The sequence below is a fragment of the Bombina bombina genome, chromosome 12 (genome assembly GCF_027579735.1).
Source record: "Bombina bombina isolate aBomBom1 chromosome 12, aBomBom1.pri, whole genome shotgun sequence".
NCBI classification, from domain to species: domain Eukaryota; kingdom Metazoa; phylum Chordata; class Amphibia; order Anura; family Bombinatoridae; genus Bombina; species Bombina bombina.
Window position 1 is genome coordinate 84,451,567 of NC_069510.1, and position 19,959 is coordinate 84,471,525.

General features: G+C 44.0%; 1 protein-coding gene across 1 annotated transcript in view; it reads left to right on the forward strand.

Moving 5' to 3' along the window:
- Positions 1–19,959, forward strand: part of LOC128642686 (olfactory receptor 1019-like) — a 31,824-nt gene that overhangs the window by 2,619 nt on the left and 9,246 nt on the right. Inside the window, exon 3 of the mRNA XM_053695466.1 lies at positions 17,213–17,377. Coding sequence (XP_053551441.1) covers positions 17,213–17,377 — 165 coding nt within the window. The remainder of the gene's footprint in view (positions 1–17,212; positions 17,378–19,959) is intronic.

Consider the following 19,959-nt stretch of genomic DNA (forward strand, 5'->3'; position numbering starts at 1 on the left):
CAGATACTCCTAGGAGTATTTTCTTAAGGCCCTCTGACATAGAGTGCATGGTTGGAGGGGCCTATTTTCACGCTCTAGATGCGCAGTTCATATTCAGACTGAGACATCCAGCTTCCCTAAAGGAGTCCTCTGGCATCTGAGGACCACTATAGAGGGCTTATTCCTTTCCTAAATCGTATTTGAGGGCAGGTAGGAGCCACAGCAGAGCTGTGGCAAGGTGTTTAACTGTTTAACGTTTTTTAACGTTTTTCAAATCCGGTTTGGGGCCTAAAGGGTTAATCATTTATTTGCAAGTGGGTGCAATGCTGCTTTAGTCCCTTATACACACTGTAAAAATTTCGAAGAGTTTACTACTTTTTAACACTGTTTTGCAGTTTATGTGATAGTTTTTTTCTGTAATTGCTGTTTCACATTTATTAAAGTGTTTTACAAGCTTGCTGGTCTCATTACTAGTCTGTTAAACATGTCTGACATAGAGGAAACTCCTTGTTCAATATGTTTAGAAGCCATTGTGGAACCCCCTCTTAGAATGTGTACCAAATGTACTGAAATTTCTATAACTTATAAAGACCATATTATGGCATTTAAAGATTTATCACCAGAGGTTTCTCAGACTGACAAAAGGGAGGTTATGCCATCTAGCTCTCCCCACGTGTCAGAACCTATAACTCCTGCTCAAGTGACGCCAAGTACATCTAGCGCGTCCAATGCGTTTACCTTACAAGACATGGCGGCAGTTATGAATCATACCCTCACAGAGGTATTGTCCAAACTGCCAGGGTTACAAGGAAAGTGAGACAGCTCTGGGGCTAGAACAAATACAGAGCTTTCTGACGCTTTAGTAGCTATGTCCCATATACCCTCACAATGCTCCGAAGCCGTTGGCAAGGGATTTGCTATCTGAGGGTGAGATTTCAGATTCAGGGAAGACGCTACTTCAGTCCGATTCTGAAATGACAGCCTTTAAATTTAAGCTTGAACACCTCCGCTTATTGCTCAGGGAGGTTTTAGCGACTCTAGATGACTGTGACTCCATTGTAGTTCCAGAGAATTTGTGTAAAATGGACAAATACTTTGCAGTGCCTGTTTACACTGATGTTTTTCCAGTCCCTAAGAGGTTTTCGGAAATTATTACTAAGGAATGGGATAGACCAGGTGTACCGTTCTTTCCCCCTCCTGCTTTTAAAAAGATGTTTCCCATAGATACCGCCATACGGGACTCTTGGCAGACGGTCCCTAAGGTGGAGGGAGCAGTCTCTACCCTAGCTAAGCGTACAACTATCCCCGTCGAGGACAGTTGTGCTTTCTTAGATCCTATGGATAAAAAATTGGAGGGTCTCCTAAAGAAAATTTTTATCCATCAAGGTTTTATTCTCCAGCCTCTTACATGCATTGCCCCAGTTACTGCTGCAGCGGCTTTTTGGTTCGAGTCTCTTGAGGAGGCTCCACAGGTGGAGACCCCGTTAGATGATATTTTAGACAGGATTAAAGCTCTCAAGTTAGCTAATTCCTTTATTTCTGACGCCGTTTTTCCTCTAACCAAACTAACGGCTAAGAATTCAGGATTTGCCATTCTGGCGCGCAGGGCGCTATGGCTTAAGTCCTGGTCAGCAGACGTTACTTCAAAGTCTAAGCTTCTTAACATCCCCTTCAAAGGACAGACCCTATTCGGGCCGGGCCTGAAGGAGATCATTTCTGATATTACTGGAGGAAAAGGTCATGCCCTTCCTCAGGATAGGTCCAATAAATTAAGGACCAAACAGAATAATTTTCATTCATTTTGAAACTTCAAGAGTGGCGCAGCTTCAGCTTCCTCTAATACAAAACAAGAGTGAAATTTCGCCCTGTCCAAACCACTCTGGAGACCGAACCAGGCTTGGAACAAAGGGAAGCAGGCCAAAAAACCTGCTGCCGCCTCTAAGACAGCATGAAGGAGTAACCCCTGACCCGGGACCGGATCTAGTAGGGGGCAGACTTTCTCTCTTCGCTCAGGCTTGGGCAAGAGACGTCCAGGATCCCTCGGCATTAGAGATTGTTTTCCAGGGATATCTTCTGGACTTCAAAGCTTCATCTCCAAAGGGGAGATTTCATCTCTCACAATTATCTGTAAACCAGATAAAGAGAGAGGCATTCTTACGATGTGTTCAAGACCTACTGGTTATGGGAGTGATCCACCCAGTTCCAAGGGAGGAACAGGGGCAGGACTTCTATTCAAATCTGTTTATAGTTCCCAAAAAAGAGGGAACTTTCAGACCAATCTTGGATCTCAAGATCCTAAACAAATTTCTCAGAGTCCCATCCTTCAAGATGGAGACTATCCGAACCATCCTCCCTATGATCCAGGAGTGTCAATTTATGACTACCGTGGACTTAAAGGATGCTTATCTCCACATTCCGATTCACAGAGATCATCATCAGTTCCTCAGGTTCGCCTTCCTAGACAGGCATTACCAGTTTGTGGCTCTTCCTTTCGGGCTAGCCACGGCACCAAGAATCTTTACGAAGGTTCTAGGGTCCCTACTGACGGTTCTAAGGCCACGAGGCATAGCGGTGGCTCCTTACCTAGACGACATTCTGATACAGGCGTCGACTTTTCAAATCGCCAAGTCCCATACGGACATTGTTCTGGCCTTTCTGAGGTCTCACGGGTGGAAGGTGAATGAAGAAAAGAGTTCTCTCTCCCCACTCACAAGAGTTTCCTTCCTAGGAACACTAATAGATTCAGTAGAAATTAAACATTTTCTGACAGAGGTCAGGTTATCAAAGCTTCTAACTTTCTGCCGTGCTCTTCATTCCACTTCTCGGCCGTCAGTGGCTGGAAGTAATCGGCCTAATGGTAGTGGCAATGGACATAGTTCCGTTTGCCCGCCTACATCTCAGACCACTGCAACTTTGCATACTCAATCAGTGGAATGGGGACTACACAGATTTTTCCCCTCTGCTAAATCTGGATCAAGAGACCAGGGATTCTCTTCTCTGGCAGTTATCTCGGGTCCATCTGTCCAGGGGAATGATTTTCCGCAGGCCAGAGGGGACTATAGTGACAACAGATGCCAGCCTTGTGGGCTGGGGCACAGTCTGGAACTCCCTGAAGGCTCAGGGTTCGTGGACTCGGGAGGAAGCCCTCCTTCCGATAAACATTCTGGAACTGAGAGCGATATTCAATGCTCTTCAGGCTTGGCCTCAACTAGCTGTGGTCAGGTTCATCAGATTTCAGTCGGACAATATCACGACTGTAGCCTATATCAACCATCAGGGGGGAACAAGAAGCCCCCTGGCAATGTTGGAGGTTTCAAAGATAATTCCATGGGCAGAGGTTCAATCTTGCCATCTCTCAGCTATCCATATCCCAGGAGTAGAGAACTGGGAGGCGGATTTTCTTAGTCGGCAGACTTTTCATCCGGGGGAGTGGGAGCTCCATCCGGAGGTATTTGCCCAGCTGATCCAACTATGGGGCAAACCAGAACTGGATCTGATTGCATCTAGTCAGAACGCCAAGCTTCCTTGTTACGGGTCCAGGTCAAGGGATCCCCAGGCAGCGCTGATAGATGCTCTAGCAGTGCCCTGGTCCTTCAGCCTGGCTTATGTGTTCCCACCATTTCCTCTCCTCCCTCGTCTGATTGCCAAGATCAAGCAGGCGAGAGCTTCGGTGATTTTGATAGCACCTGCGTGGTCACGCATGACTTGGTATGCAGATCTGGTGGACATGTCATCCTTTCCACCATGGACTCTGCCACTGAGGCAGGACCTTCTACTCCAAGGTCCATTCAAACATCCAAATCTAATTTCTCTGCGGCTGACTGCTTGGAGATTGAACGCTTGATTTTATCAAAACGTGGTTTCTCCGAGTCGGTCATTGATACCTTGATTCAGGCTCGAAAGCCTGTCACCAGGAAAATCTATCATAAGATATGGTGTAAATATCTTCATTGGTGTGAATCCAAGGGTTGCTCATGGAGTAAGGTCAGGATTCCTAGGATATTATCCTTTCTCCAAGAAGGATTGGAGAAGGGATTGTCAGCTAGTTCCTTAAAGGGACAGATTTCTGCTCTGTCCTTCTGCACAAGCGTCTGGCAGATGTTCCAGACGTTCAGGCGTTTTTTCAGGCTTTAGTTAGAATCAAGCCTGTGTTTAAACCTCTTGCTCCACCATGGAGTTTAAATTTAGTTCTTAAAGTTCTTCAAGGGGTTCCGTTTGAACCTCTGCATTCCATAGATATCAAGCTTTTATCTTGGAAAGTTCTGTTTTTGGTAGATATCTCTTCGACTCGAAGAGTTTCAGAGTTATCTGCCTTACAGTGTGATTCCCCTTATCTGATCTTCCATGCAGATAAGGTAGTTTTGCGCACCAAACCTGGGTTTCTTCCTAAGGTGGTATCTAATAAGAATATCAATCAGGAGATTGTTGTTCCGTCACTGTGTTCTAATCCTTCTTCAAAGAAGGAACGTTTTTTACACAATCTTGACATGGTTCGTGCTTTAAAGTTTTATTTTTCAAGCTACTAAAGATTTTCGTCAAACATCTGCATTGTTTGTTGTCTACTCTGGACAGAGGAGAGGCCATAAGGCTTCGGCATCTTCTCTTTGGCTGAGAAGCATAATCCGTTTAGCTTATGAGACTGTTGGCCAGCAGCCTCCTGAAAGAATTACAGTTCATTCCACTAGAGCGGTAGCTTCCACATGGGCTTTTAAAAATGAGGCCTCTGTTGAACAGATTTGTAAGGCGGCGACTTGGTCTTCGCTTCATACTTTTTCTAAATTCTACAAATTTTATACTTTTGCTTCCTTGGAGGCTATTTTTGGGAGAAAGGTCTTGCAGGCAGTGGTGCCTTCCGTTTAAGTTCCTGCCTTGTCCCTCCCTTCATCCGTGTCCTAAAGTTTTGGTATTGGTATCCCACAAGTAATGGATGAACCCGTGGACTGGATACACCTTACAAGAGAAAACAAAATTTATGCAAGGAGAAAAATCCCAACCCTACGCGTTTCGGCAGTCCACTGCCTTAATCATGGACTCAACTGAATAGTGAATAGATAGCTCTTTAAATACACCTGAGTCCTCAGGTGTTACAACTCCTAAATTACAAGACTGATTTTGATACACAGTAATTGAAATTACATATGAAACATGTAAAAGAAAATATTGAACAATATAAAATTGGCATAATAACCCCAAGAAATCAAAAGAACCCCAAAACAGAAGAATATTCAAATATCAAAACATTGCAAGAAAAGATAACATTAAATAACAGCAGCTATAACATATATATGACCAGTGTACAATAGCACATGTAGAAACGCCACTGATAATTCATAACAAGTGTATAAGGTGTCCCTATAAAGCTAAAAAATGCTAACATAGAAGAACGGGCCTAACGTTAGTTATTAGCCATACAAACTCTAAAGGGAACAAAAAAAGAGAATTATATATACTGTACATATATTATCAGTGGACAGGGAATGAGAGCTACATATAGGTAGCTATAATAAATACAAATGTAATGCATTGTATACGGTATGCTGTCTTTGTAAGGGAAAATAAATTATAAAACATGTGGGATAATTTGTATTTGATCTTGGGGATCACCAATAGTATATATCCATAGGGAAAGAATTAATGTTGGCGACACCAAAAATTAAATATGTCGCCATCTATATTAAAGCCTTTTGGTCTTCTAGTCTGCATTTCCAAAAATCTAGAAAGCTTCCTTGTACAATAATTTGGCCGATCTATTACCCCCACGAATGGAGGGTCTAATATGATCTATCACCTGCCATTTTAATGTGGCAACCATTTTATCATGATAATGAATAAAATGTCTTACAAGGTCGGAGCACTCAATATTGTTTTCAATATTCTTAAGGTGCTCTCTGATCCTGGTTCTGGCCTCCCTGGTGGTGCACCCAATGTTACTGCTTTTTACATTGGGTGCAATCCACCAGGTAGATTACAAAGGTAGAGTGGCAGTTGGTATAGGAGTCAAGGTCGTAAATCTTTTGAGTAACATGTGACTGAAAATTACGTGCGGTTTGAGTGAAACCACAAGATATGCAATTACTAAAATGGCATCTATAGTGCCCCTTGACTTCCAACCAACTGCTCCTAGGCACAGAACTTTGGCGCAGCAAGCTAGGGGACAATGTATTGCCTAGTATGCATCCCCTCCTTTAAACAAAGTTACAGCCTTGTGAAACAAAGTCCTTAAGGCTATCTTCAGCTGTGAGAATAGGGAGGTGCTTTTCTCCTGTTAAGTGTAGTCAGTCCACGGGTCATCCATTACTTATGGGATTATAACTCCTCCCTAACAGAAAGTGCAAGAGGATCACCCAAGCAGAGCTGCTATATAGCTCCTCCCCTCTACGTCATACCCAGTCATTCTCTTGCACCTAACTAATAGATAGGACGTGTGAGAGGACTGTGGTTATTAAAATTAGTTTTTATATCTTCAATCAAAAGTTTATTATTTTAAACAGCACCGGAGTGTGTTGTTTTTTCTCAGGCAGCATTTGAAGAAGAATCTACCTGAGTTTATGTATGATCTTAGCGGTCGTAACTAAGATCTATTTGCTGTTCTCGGCCATTCTGAGGAGAGAGGTAACTTCAGATCAGGGGACAGCGGGCAGGGTTCACCTGCAAGGAGGTATGTTGCAGTATATTATTTTCTAAGGAATGGAATTGACTGAGAAAATACTGCTAATACCCATATAATGTAAGTGCAGCCTTAAATGCAGTAATAGCGACTGGTATCAGGCTGATATGTATGTATGTTACACTGAGGTATTTCTGGGGAATGGAACTTCACTAAGAAAATACTGTGTACATTTAACTTATACTTGAGCCCCCACTGCAGTGAAAGCGACTAGCAGCAGGCTTATTAGTATCATTTCATAATTTTATTTTAAAACGTTTTTACTGGCATGTTAATCGTTTTTATCTGAGGTACTTGGTGATAAAAAATTTTGGGCATTATTTTTCCACATGGCTGTCGTTATTTATGAATACTTTCAGTTTGCTGAGCTTCCCCACTGCTATAATATGAGTGGGAGGGGCCTATTTTGGCGCTTTCTTGCGCAGTAAGAATTCACTCACAGTCTTCCTATTCCTTCCTCCATGATCCAGGACGTCTCTACAGAGCCCAGGGGTCTCCAAAACTAGCATAAATCAGTCCATGTAAAGGGGTTTGGAAAGAAATTGCAGGCTGTACCAATATTAGTAGTAATAAAATTAAGCATTTATTGAAAATTTAGTTAAAATTCCAGTTATGGAAGGCACACTATTGTTATTCATACAACCTCAGCACACAGGTGCTGCATCCGACGCGTTTCCTGCTTTACAACAAGCACTTCATCAGGGATACACAGCTGCTCTCCCTGTGAATATTTAAACCTCTCACATTTAACCCTTAACAATGCTGTTAGAAATTTCAATGACCTTTACAAACTGCATTGATAATATTGTATGATACACATGTATACATGTGTATCATACAATATTATCAATGCAGTTTGTAAAGGTCATTGAAATTTCTAACAGCATTGTTAAGGGTTAAATGTGAGAGGTTTAAATATTCACAGGGAGAGCAGCTGTGTATCCCTGATGAAGTGCTTGTTGTAAAGCAGGAAACGTGTCGGATGCAGCACCTGTGTGCTGAGGTTGTATGAATAACAATAGTGTGCCTTCCATAACTGGAATTTTAACTAAATTTTCAATAAATGCTTAATTTTATTACTACTAATATTGGTACAGCCTGCAATTTCTTTCCAAACCCCTTTACATGGACTGATTTATGATATTTTTGCAGCGGTTGGCAAACGCTGCTTGGAGGATTTGCACTAAAGACAAAGAAAAAGTTACTATACGGTCTTTTGCAGAAGATTTCTGAGGATAACGTTACTCCAAATTTGGGGATACACAAAGGCTTACCTGGGCCACCTTTTGTCCTGCTGGCTTTTTCCGTTACCCTGAGCTCGCCCTATAGAAACAGTCGTGAGACGAAGAAAGTCAACACCGAGTGACGTATCGCTCCTTCCCGCGGTGTGTGGGACCGGCAACGTCAGCGTTGAGACCGGTGAGTTGGAGTGTATTATCACTGTCGACTAGCAGACAACCGAAAAGAGAGCTTGTTTGGGCGAATGACAGCACGGCTCTTCTGAGCTTGATGTGAGATTGGAACTTAAAGGTAATCGATCCAAAGAACGGAAAGTCGTGATCGGGCCACAGGTAAAACAACAATAATATTAAAAGCTGTAATATACTGTATGCAAGTTATCCGTGAGCTGTAATAAATATACAGCGCAAGTGATTACAAGGAAGGTTGTTTCTTTTGACAAGATAAAGGCATAGTCTCTTATACGAATTAAACATAAAGGAAACCTGCATATTTGTAACACTAAGCAAATATTAAGTTATATCACAGCTGTAAAAGACTTTAAAGTATATAGTAACAAATCCATTTGCCATATCATACTACTCTGGAACATATGTGTGTTTGCTGTCTCCAAAACTAGTTTTGAGGGAGGTAATCACTCACAGCAGACCTGTGAGACTGTGCTTTTTGACTGTGATAAAACGTTTTTTATATCTGTTATCCGTTTTTGGGTATTAAGGGGTTAATCATCCATTTGCTGGTGGGTGCAATCCTTTGCTAACTTATTGCATTTATTGTAAAAATTTGGTTGCTATAGCAAATTTGGTTCATTGTAATTCTACTGTGACAGTTTATTAGTGTTTCTTAAAGGCACAGTAACGTTTTTTATATTGCTTGAAAATTTATTTCAAAAGTTTTTTTCCAAGCTTGCTAGTTTCATTGCTAGTCTGTTAAACATGTCTGACACAGAGGAAACTCTTTGTGCAATATGTTTAAAGGCCAATGTGGAGCCCAATAGAAATTTGTGTACTAATTGCATTGATGCTACTTTAAATAAAAGTGTACATGTAAAGAAAATTTCACCAGACAACGAGGGGGAAGTTATGCCGACTAACTCTCCTCACGTGTCAGTACCTGCGTCTCCCGCTCGGGAGGTGCGTGATATTGTGGTGCCAAGTACATCAGGGCGGCCCATACAAATCACTTTGCAAGACATGGCTAATGTTATGACTGAAGTATTATCTAAATTGCCAGAAATTAGGGGTAAACGCGACCACTCTGGGGTGAGAACAGAGTGCGCTGATAATATAAGAGCCATGTCTGATACTGCGTCACAATATGCAGAACATGAGGACGGAGAGCTTCATTCTGTGGGTGACGGATCTGATCCAAGTAAACTGGACTCAGACATTTCAAATTTTAAATTTAAGCTTGAAAACCTCCGTGTATTGCTAGGGGAGGTATTAGCGGCTCTGAATGATTGTAACACGGTTGCAATTCCAGAGAAAATGTGTAGGCTGGATAGATACTATGCGGTAGCGGTGTGTACTGATGTTTTTCCTATACCTAAGAGGCTTACAGAAATTATTAACAAGGAGTGGGATAGACCCGGTGTGCCTTTTTCACCCCCTCCTATATTTAGAAACATGTTTCCAATAGACGCCACCACACGGGACTTATGGCAGACGGTCCCTAAGGTGGAGGGAGCAGTTTCTACGCTGGCTAAGCGTACCACTATCCCGGTGGAGGATAGCTGTGCTTTTTCAGATCCAATGGATAAAAAGTTAGAGGGTTACCTTAAGAAAATGTTTGTTCAACAAGGTTTTATATTACAACCCCTTGCATGCATTGCGCCTGTCACGGCTGCGGCAGCATTCTGGTTTGAGTCTCTGGAAGAGAACATTAACTCAGTTACATTGGATGAAATTACAGACAAGCTTAGAGTACTTAAGCTAGCCAATTCATTTATTTCCGATGCCGTAGTACACTTAATTAAACTTACGGCTAAGAATTCAGGATTCGCCATTCAAGCGCGCAGAGCACTGTGGCTTAAATCTTGGTCAGCCGATGTAACCTCTAAATCTAAATTGCTTAACATACCTTTCAAAGGGCAGACATTATTCAGGCCCGGTTTGAAAGAAATTATCGCTGACATTACTGGGGGTAAGGGTCATGCCCTGCCTCAAGACAGAGCCAAACCAAGGGCTAGACAGTCTAATTTTCGTGCCTTTCGTAACTTCAAGGCAGGAACAGCATCAACTTCCTCAGCCCCAAAGCAGGAAGGAACTGTTGCTCGCTACAGACAGGGCTGGAAACCTAACCAGTCCTGGAACAAGGGCAAGCAGGCCAGAAAGCCTGCTGCTGCCCCTAAGACAGCATGAAGTGAGGGCCCCCGATCCGGAAACGGATCTAGTGGGGGGCAGACTTTCTCTCTTCGCCCAGGCTTGGGCAAGAGATGTCCAGGATCCCTGGGCTTTAGAGATCATATCTCAGGGATATCTTCTGGACTTCAAAGCTTCTCCTCCAAAAGGGAGATTTCATCTTTCAAGGCTGTCAACAAACCAGCTAAAGAGAAAAGCGTTTCTACGCTGTGTACAAGACCTTTTACTAATGGGGGTGATCCATCCAGTTCCGCGGTCGGAACACGGACAAGGGTTTTACTCAAATCTGTTTGTGGTTCCCAAGAAAGAGGGAACCTTCAGACCAATTTTGGACTTAAAGATCCTAAACAAATTCCTAAGAGTTCCATCGTTCAAAATGGAGACTATTCGGACAATCTTGTCTATGATCCAAAGGGGTCAATACATGACCACAGTGGATTTAAAGGATGCCTACCTCCACATACCGATTCCCAAGGATCATTATCGGTACCTAAGGTTTGCCTTCCTAGACAGGCATTACCAGTTTGTAGCTCTTCCCTTCGGGTTAGCCACGGCTCCAAGAATCTTTACAAAGGTTCTGGGCTCTCTTCTGGTGGTACTAAGACCGCGAGGAATTTCGGTAGCTCCGTACCTAGACGACATTCTGATACAAGCGTCAAGTTTCCAGACTGCCAAGTCTCATACAGAGTTGGTTCTGGCATTTCTAAGGTCGCATGGGTGGAAGGTGAACGTAGAAAAAAAGTTCTCTAAGGCCACTCACAAGAGTTCCTTTCTTGGGGACTCTTATAGATTCTGTAGAAATGAAAATTTACCTGACAGAAGACAGGTTAACAAAACTTCTAAATGCTTGCCGTGTCCTTCATTCCATTCAACACCCGTCAGTGGCTCAATGCATGGAGGTAATCGGCTTAATGGTAGCAGCAATGGACATAGTACCTTTTGCACGCCTGCATCTCAGACCACTAGAATTGTGCATGCTAAGTCAGTGGAATGGGGATTACTCAGATTTGTCCCCTATGCTGAATCTGGATCAAGAGACCAGAGATTCTCTTCTATGGTGGCTTTCTCGGCCACATCTGTCCAGGGGAATGCCCTTCAGCAGGCCAGACTGGACAATTGTAACAACAGACGCCAGCCTACTAGGTTGGGGCGCTGTCTGGAATTCACTGAAGGCTCAGGGATCATGGACTCAGGAGGAGAGTCTCCTTCCAATAAACATTCTGGAATTGAGAGCAGTTCTCAATGCTCTTCTGGCTTGGCCTCAGCTAGCAACTCTGAGGTTCATCAGGTTCCAGTCGGACAACATCACGACTGTGGCTTACATCAACCATCAGGGAGGGACAAGGCGTTCCCTAGCGATGATGGAAGTCTCAAAGATAATTCGCTGGGCAGAGTCTCACTCTTGCCACCTGTCAGCGATCCACATCCCAGGCGTGGAGAACTGGGAGGCGGATTTCCTAAGTCGCCAGACTTTTCATCCGGGGGAATGGGAACTTCACCCGGAGGTATTTGCACAACTGCTTCGGCGTTGGGGCAAACCAGATCTGGATCTCATGGCGTCTCGCCAGAACGCCAAGCTTCCTTGTTACGGATCAAGATCCAGGGACCCGGAAGCGTTTCTGATAGATGCTCTGACAGCACCTTGGGTCTTCAACATGGCTTATGTGTTTCCACCCTTCCCGATACTTCCTCGTCTGATTGCCAGGATCAAGCAGGAGAGAGCATTGGTGATTCTAATAGCGCCTGCGTGGCCACGCAGGACCTGGTATGCAGATCTAGTGGACATGTCGTCCTGTCCACCATGGTCTCTGCCTCTGAGACAGGACCTTCTGGTTCAGGGTCCTTTCAAACATCCAAATCTAATTTCTCTGAGGCTGACTGCATGGAGATTGAACGCTTGATTCTATCAAAGTGTGGATTCTCGGAGTCAGTGATTGATACCTTAATACAGGCAAGGAAACCTGTTACCAGGAAAATTTACCATAAAATATGGCGTAAATACTTATATTGGTGCGAATCCAAGAGTTACTCATGGAGTAAGGTTAGGATTCCTAGGATATTGTCTTTTCTACAAGAGGGTTTAGAAAAGGGTTTATCTGCTAGTTCGTTAAAGGGACAGATTTCAGCTCTGTCTATCCTTTTACACAAATGTCTGGCAGAAGTTCCAGACGTTCAGGCTTTTTGTCAGGCTTTGGCCAGGATTAAGCCTGTGTTTAAAACTGTTGCTCCGCCATGGAGCTTAAACTTAGTTCTTAATGTTTTACAGGGTGTTCCGTTTGAACCCCTTCATTCCATTGATATCAAGCTGTTATCTTGGAAAGTTCTATTTCTAATGGCTATTTCCTCGGCTCGAAGAGTCTCTGAGTTATCAGCCTTACATTGTGATTCCCCTTATCTGATTTTTCATTCAGACAAGGTAGTTCTGCGTACTAAACCTGGGTTCTTACCTAAGGTAGTCACCAACAGGAATATCAATCAAGAGATTGTTGTTCCATCATTGTGCCCTAACCCTTCTTCAAAGAAGGAACGACTTCTGCACAATCTGGACGTCGTCCGTGCCCTGAAATTTTATTTGCAGGCAACTAAAGATTTTCGACAAACTTCTTCCCTGTTTGTCGTTTATTCTGGACAAAGGAGAGGTCAAAAGGCTTCAGCTACCTCTCTCTCTTTCTGGCTTCGTAGCATAATACGTTTAGCCTATGAGACTGCTGGACAGCAGCCTCCTGAAAGAATTACAGCTCATTCCACTAGAGCTGTGGCTTCCACCTGGGCCTTTAAGAATGAGGCCTCTGTTGAACAGATTTGCAAGGCTGCGACTTGGTCTTCACTTCACACCTTTTCAAAATTTTACAAATTTGACACTTTTGCTTCTTCGGAGGCTATTTTTGGGAGAAAGGTTCTTCAGGCAGTGGTTCCTTCCGTGTAAAGGTCCTGCCTGTCCCTCCCGTCATCCGTGTACTTTTAGCTTTGGTATTGGTATCCCATAAGTAATGGATGACCCGTGGACTGACTACACTTAACAGGAGAAAACATAATTTATGCTTACCTGATAAATTCCTTTCTCCTGTAGTGTAGTCAGTCCACGGCCCGCCCTGTTTTTACGGCAGGTCTAAATTTTAAATTAAACTCCAGTCACCACTGCACCCTATAGTTTCTCCTTTCTCGTTTGGTTTTGGTCGAATGACTGGGTATGACGTAGAGGGGAGGAGCTATATAGCAGCTCTGCTTGGGTGATCCTCTTGCACTTCCTGTTAGGGAGGAGATATAATCCCATAAGTAATGGATGACCCGTGGACTGACTACACTACAGGAGAAAGGAATTTATCAGGTAAGCATAAATTATGTTTTTCACAATCTCACAAATAGCACCAAACTGCGCACTGTAGGTGGTTACAAAAATAGGTTTGGAAGCATTAAAGTTCTTTTTCTTATATGCCTGAGAGCTTTGTTCAACAAGTAACTGCTTCCTATCCATCCGACTAACCTCCAACAGGGCCCGGCTTACCACCCTTCTATTGTAACCCCTATCAGGAAGGTTATTCACCATAGTCAGGCTTTCTTTCTCAAAATCTTGTTCATCTGTGCAATTCTGATGTCTGTCTGATTTACAAACGAAGCAAAACGACAAACGTTTTGCTTCAGAAAGATAAGTTAAATTCTTGTGGTCCGTAAAAATAAGCACTGGCACGCTAGTACCCTCGAGAAGATGCCTCCATTCCTTGAGTGCCAAAATAATAGCCAGTAATTCCCTGTCGCCAATTTCATAATTGCTCTCCGCTGGAGACAATTTCTTAGAGAAGAAACCACACGGATGCAAGGAACCGTCAGGCGAAGGACGTTGAGACAAGAGGGCACCTACTCCAGTCTCAGACGCATCGACCTCAAGAATCAAAGGCAGGACAGGGTTAGGATGAGCCAGAACTGGAGCGGCAGCAAAGACAGTCTTAAGACTATCAAAGGCCTTTATAGCAGTAGATGACCAATGGAGTGGATCATTCTCTTTACGGGTCATGTCTGTGATAGGTTTGACCAAGGAAGAAAAGTTTTTAATAAACTTTCTATAGTAATTGGCGAACCCCAAAAAACATTGAATAGACTGAAGACCAACTGGGCGAGGCCACTGCAGAACTGCAGATAACTTGTCAGGATCCATGGAGAACCCTGCAACGGAGATAACATAACCTAGGAAGGATACTTGAGTCTGATAGAACTTACACTTCTCGAGTTTACAAAACAGGCCGTTCTCACGTAGTCTCTGAAGAACCCGTGTAACATCAGAACGATGAGCCTCAAGTGTGGGTGAGTGTATGAGGATGTCGTCTAAGTACACCACAACACACTGTTGCAGCATATCGCGTAGAACATCATTTATAAAATCCTGGAAAGCAGCAGGAGCATGACATAGGCCAAAGGGCATTACAAGATACTCATAATGCCCACTCCTGGTGTTAAATGCTTAATGGTAAGACGATTAAGACCCCTATAATCGATGCATGGTCTTAACTCTCCACCCTTTTTCTTCACAAAGAAGAAGCCAGCCCCTGCAGGAGAGCAGGATTTGCGGATGATCCCCCGCGACAGAGCATCGGCAACATACTCCTCCACTGCACAATTCTCTGCAACAGACAGAGGGTAAACCCGGCCCCGAGGAGGAATGGCTCTGGGTTGCAGGTCTATAGCACAATCGTAAGATCGGTGAGGAGGCAACGTACCGGCACGCACCTTGTCAAAAACGTTTAGGAACTCTCGTTACTCCTCTGGCAATTGAGATACTGAAGAAGTGCACAAGACTTTAACTGGTTTCCGAAGACAAGTGGAAATACATTGCGGAGACCACAACAAAATTTCGGACCTGCGCCAGTCGAGAATAAGATTGTGCTTTTGGAGCCAGGGATAACCCAGAACAACCGGAAAATGCGGAGAGTTTGTCACCTGGAACTGGAGGGTTTCAAAATGGAGAACCCCAACAGCCATGGACTATGGAGGAGTCCACCCAGGAAAGGACAACCGTGACCAAAGGTTTCTCCTTTAGCGGTTCTGGGGACGAGGATAAACCACCAAAAGTCTGCCCCCGACAGGACCTTAGGTGTGAGCGTTTCCCGGCCGTGTAGGAAAAGACTTCAAAAGGTGGCCCTGTAACCCACAATAGAGGCAGAGCCCCTCCCTCCTCCTAAAGGCCCTCTCCGCCGCAGAGAGACGCATGAATCCCAACTGCATTGGCTCAGCAGTACCTGGTGACTCGGGACCAGGAGGCAAGGGAGGAGAGGGAGGCATGGGTGGGAACGAACACGTAGGAGACAATGGATCAGGAGGCTTCCGCAAGCGCTCCTTGAAAGAGGGCCTCTCACTTAGTCTGATGTCAATTAGGATAAAAAAAGACACCAATGCCTCAAGTTCCTCTGGTAAATCTCTGGCAGCAACTTCGTCTTTAATCGCATCAAAGAGCCCATGAAAGAAGGCGGCAACAAGGGCTTCATTGTTCCAACCTACCGCTGCGGAAAGTGTATGGAACTCAATGGCATACTGAGCAACAGATCTTGTACCTTGCTGAATGGACATGAGTCGTTTAGCAGCAGAGGAGGAGCGAGCCGGAACATCAAATACCCTTCGAAAGGAGGCCACAAATTCAGGGTAATTTGAAATCACAGGTTTATTAGTCTCCCACAAGGGATTAGCCCAGGCAAGAGCTGTGTCAGAGAGTAACGAGATGAGAAATCCCACCTTATCTCTGTCAGAGGGAAACGCCTGAGGTAACATCTCAAAGTAAATGCCCACCTGGTTTAAAAACCTTCTGCACTAATTAGGATTGCCCCCATATCGCTGAGGTAGAGGTGCAGAACCGGACATGCTCCTGGTAGGACTAGGTGCAGCAGCGGAAACAGGAGCAGCCATAACTTGCGGGACATTTTGGTCCAAATGTGCAGTGCGAGTCAGCAGGGTTTGCAGGGCTAGTGCAAATTGATCCAAGCGGTGATCCTGTTCATCCATCCTGGAAATTATGGCAGGTAAAGGTGGATTATCAGCACCATCTTCATGGCCTTTGCATAATGTCAGGGTGCCAGGAATCAGACTGAGATGAGAAGTGCAAAAATAATCACATCTTTATTATTAGCAAAAATAATAAAAAGTCCACAAGTAAAATAACAATCCAGGAATCAAAAACCAGAGCTGGTAGTCAGACGAGCCGAGTCATGAGCCAAAGCGAGTAGTCAGATGAGCCAGAATCAGGAACAAGGAAAACAGCAGAATCAGGAACAAGCCAGGGATCAGGAACCAGGAGGGACGTCAGATAGCCAGGTAATATACAGGAGCTCTCACAAACAGGTCTGAGACAACGCAAAGGCAAAGCATACTGAACAGAGGCCCTTTAAATAATAAGTGATGACATCACATTTCTGAGACAGCATCCTGTCTCACATGGATGATGCACACCAGTCTGGCCATAAAAGGAAGTGCAGGAAGTGAGCAGCATCCCCCGCAATGCACCATAGTCTGCAAGAGAGGTGAGTAAAATGGCTGCCAGCAGCACATGGCAAACAAAACAGGTAAAAACCCGGACAGTGTCTAAGTATATTTTGTATTTTTTATATAGACACTCGCAGCTATGGGTTGGGCACTTTTAACTATGTTTAAGAGTTTAACTTTGTATTTCTATGTGTATGTATAGCCCAGGGACATATTCTTACTATTCCACTTGCTTGTTATTTTTTTCACACCCAAAAATTTTCACATGCAAGCATGCGTAATTGTTGCCATATTGGAGCAGCACCAATCTGTCCCTAAAGTTACCATAGCAACTGAATCTGTTGAACACCTTTCTACCACATCTAAGTGTGCTTATTGTAAAACAACTGAAGTAGCTTCTTCAGCTCATTTATGTGGCTCATGCTTAGATTTCTTATAGCATGCCGAGCAATCTAATGATGTTTCTATGTGTACTTATGCACCTACTGTCTCCTCCTTACAGAGGGATGCAGATGGTGTTCCTCCAGCAATTAAGAAGTTTATTGGTACTGGTATTATGAAGGCCCTGGTTGCAGTTCCTTCTAATAATATAAGTACTGATCTACAAAATACTGAAGTTTCCTCAAATGATGAGGATTCCTCTAACAGTGAGGCTTCCTCATCGGATGTAGAACCTGATAATTCCTCCTTTTTATTTAAAATTGAACATATTCGTTCTTTTTTGAAGGTAGTCTTAGTCACTTTAGTGATTGAAGAAGTTAAACCTTCTAATGATAAAGCCTGTAATCGTTTGAATTCAGTATATAAAACTGTTGTCAATCTCCCTGAGATTTCCCCTATACCTGATGTGGTCTCTGTTTTGATTCCTAAGAAACTCTCTAAACACTTCTTTAAGGTTTAAAAAAAAAATATCCTTTACCTGCTGTTAGCTTAGAGTTATGGGAAACGGAAACAGTTCCCAAAGTTGATGGGGCCATTTCCACTCTAGCTAGGCGCACTACTATTTCTTTAGAAGACAGTACTTCTTTTAAAGAACCTTTAAATAGGAAACTTGAATCTTATCTAAGAAGGGCATATTTACACACTGGCTATATTCTTATACCAGCTATATCTATTGCTGACATATCTGCTGCTTCTACTTTCTGGTTATCAAGTCTAACTCAGTAGTTGTCTTCTGACCCTGAATGTTCTAATTGAATTGAAGGAGGAGAGATCCATGGGTTCCTCTACTGAGGTAACTGAAGCTGCTGAAGGGGTAGCGGATGCTGCCGAAACTGGGCGAATAGGAGGATGGGAGGGAAGGGCCTTCCTTGTTCTGTCTCTCTCCGCTTGCCTTTCCTAAAATCGAGAGTCCAGGTTGATACAAAGTGCTATAAAGTCATCCAAAGAAGAAGGAAGATTAAGATAAGTGAGTTCATCTTTGATGCGTTCATGGAGACCTCTCCTAAAGGCTGCCGTAAGAGCACTGTCATCACAAGTGGTTTCAAGTGCCAAGGTGCGGAACTCAATGGCAAATTGTGCCACAGTTTTATTGCCCTGGCGGAGATCCATTAGAGAATATTCCGCAGCAGAGGTATGGCCAGAAGTCCCAAACACAGAAGATAAAGCAGAAATTAACTCATCAGCATCATGCAGGAGTGTAGGGTTCTGTTCCAAAAGGGGAAAGACCCAGGCTAGGGCCTTGTCCTTTAGCAAGGAAATAATAAAGGTGACCTTTGACTGATGAGACTTAAAGGTGTGACGGTTGCAGCCTAGATTGGTTTAGAAAGCCCCTGCAATCAGTAGTACCTTCATACTTGTCAGGCAAGGGTATCCGGGATATACTTCCAGAAGTAGAGGAAGAAGTCACAGTACTAGGAGTAGGGGCTGGTGGAGTAGCAACAGGAGCGGCATCCCTCACTGAAACTAGTAAGGAGAGTTGAGCGGTAATAGCCACTAGCTTGGAATCCATATTCTGCAACTGTGTTGTATGGGTTCCCAACATCTGTCCCTGAAGATAAACAGCTTGTGCCACCTCATCTGGCTGCATGGCCCAAGTATAATGTAACGCTTGTGGGATACTCCTCTATCAGACCAAACTTGACCAGAAGTCTTGTTGTCCCTGCATCAAGCCGGAATGATAGGTAACATCCCAGAGCAGAGAAAGTTAGTGAGATGAGGAAGGCGGCACTGACCACAGGCAGGAAAGTCCCCAGTGGCAACAGCAGAGCAGTCCTAGGGCACACCACTATGGTCAAGCAGGCAGGGTTTGGCAACAGTAAAGCAGTCCAAGGATAAACCACTAGAATGGTCAGGCAGGTAAAGTAGTCAGACAGGCAGGTTCAGCAACAGTAATCAATCCAGCAGCTTAAGGGTTAAGGCAGGTAGAGTAGTCAGACAGACAGGTTCTGCAACAGTAATCAATCCAGTAGATTAAGGGTTAAGGCAGGTAGAGTAGTTAGACAGTCAGGTTCAGCAACAGTAATCAATAATAGGCAGTTAGAAAGAACGATCTGTCACACCCAGGAGCACACAAAGTAACACCTATACTTGGGCAGTGACAGATCATCAGGGTAACATTTAAACAGGCGTAGGATTTACGCTACTGAGCTCCGACTGGCATCAGGAGCGTGCAGCGATGACATCAGCACCGCACGCATCCTGAGCCCACACTGCCGCTGGCAACAAGCAGGGATGGAGACACCGCGCACTTAGCAATGGCTAGAGCGGCGCGGCGTGGCGTGACAATTTCTGAGAGAACCCAAAGATCCATAATTTAATAGACCACATCCTGGTGAAGAGACAACTCCCCTGGATATAAATATTGATGACTGAAAATGTATGCCTCTCAGTTGTTCACTCCTGGAATATTAATTGCAGAGACTAGACAAGAATTGGCTTATCCCCATGTGAGAATCCAAGACACCTCCATCACTGCCATGGAACTGCGAGTTCCCTCCCTGATGGATACTGTGAGTTACTACTGTTACATTGTCTATCTGAAAATGAAGATGACTTCCTTTTCAACAGAGGACAAGCTTGAAGGGCCCTGAATATTGCACTTCTAGAACCAATCTAGAACATTGATTGGTAACCACGCCTCCTGAGGATCCAAAACTCCCTGTGCTGTCAGAGACCCTCAAACAGCTCCCAACTTACAATGGTTGAGAGACTTGCATCTGTAGTGATCACAGTCCAGGTAGGATGAGCAAAAGAAGCCCTCTGAATAATAAAACATATGATCCAGCCGCCAAGTTAGAGACTGACTTG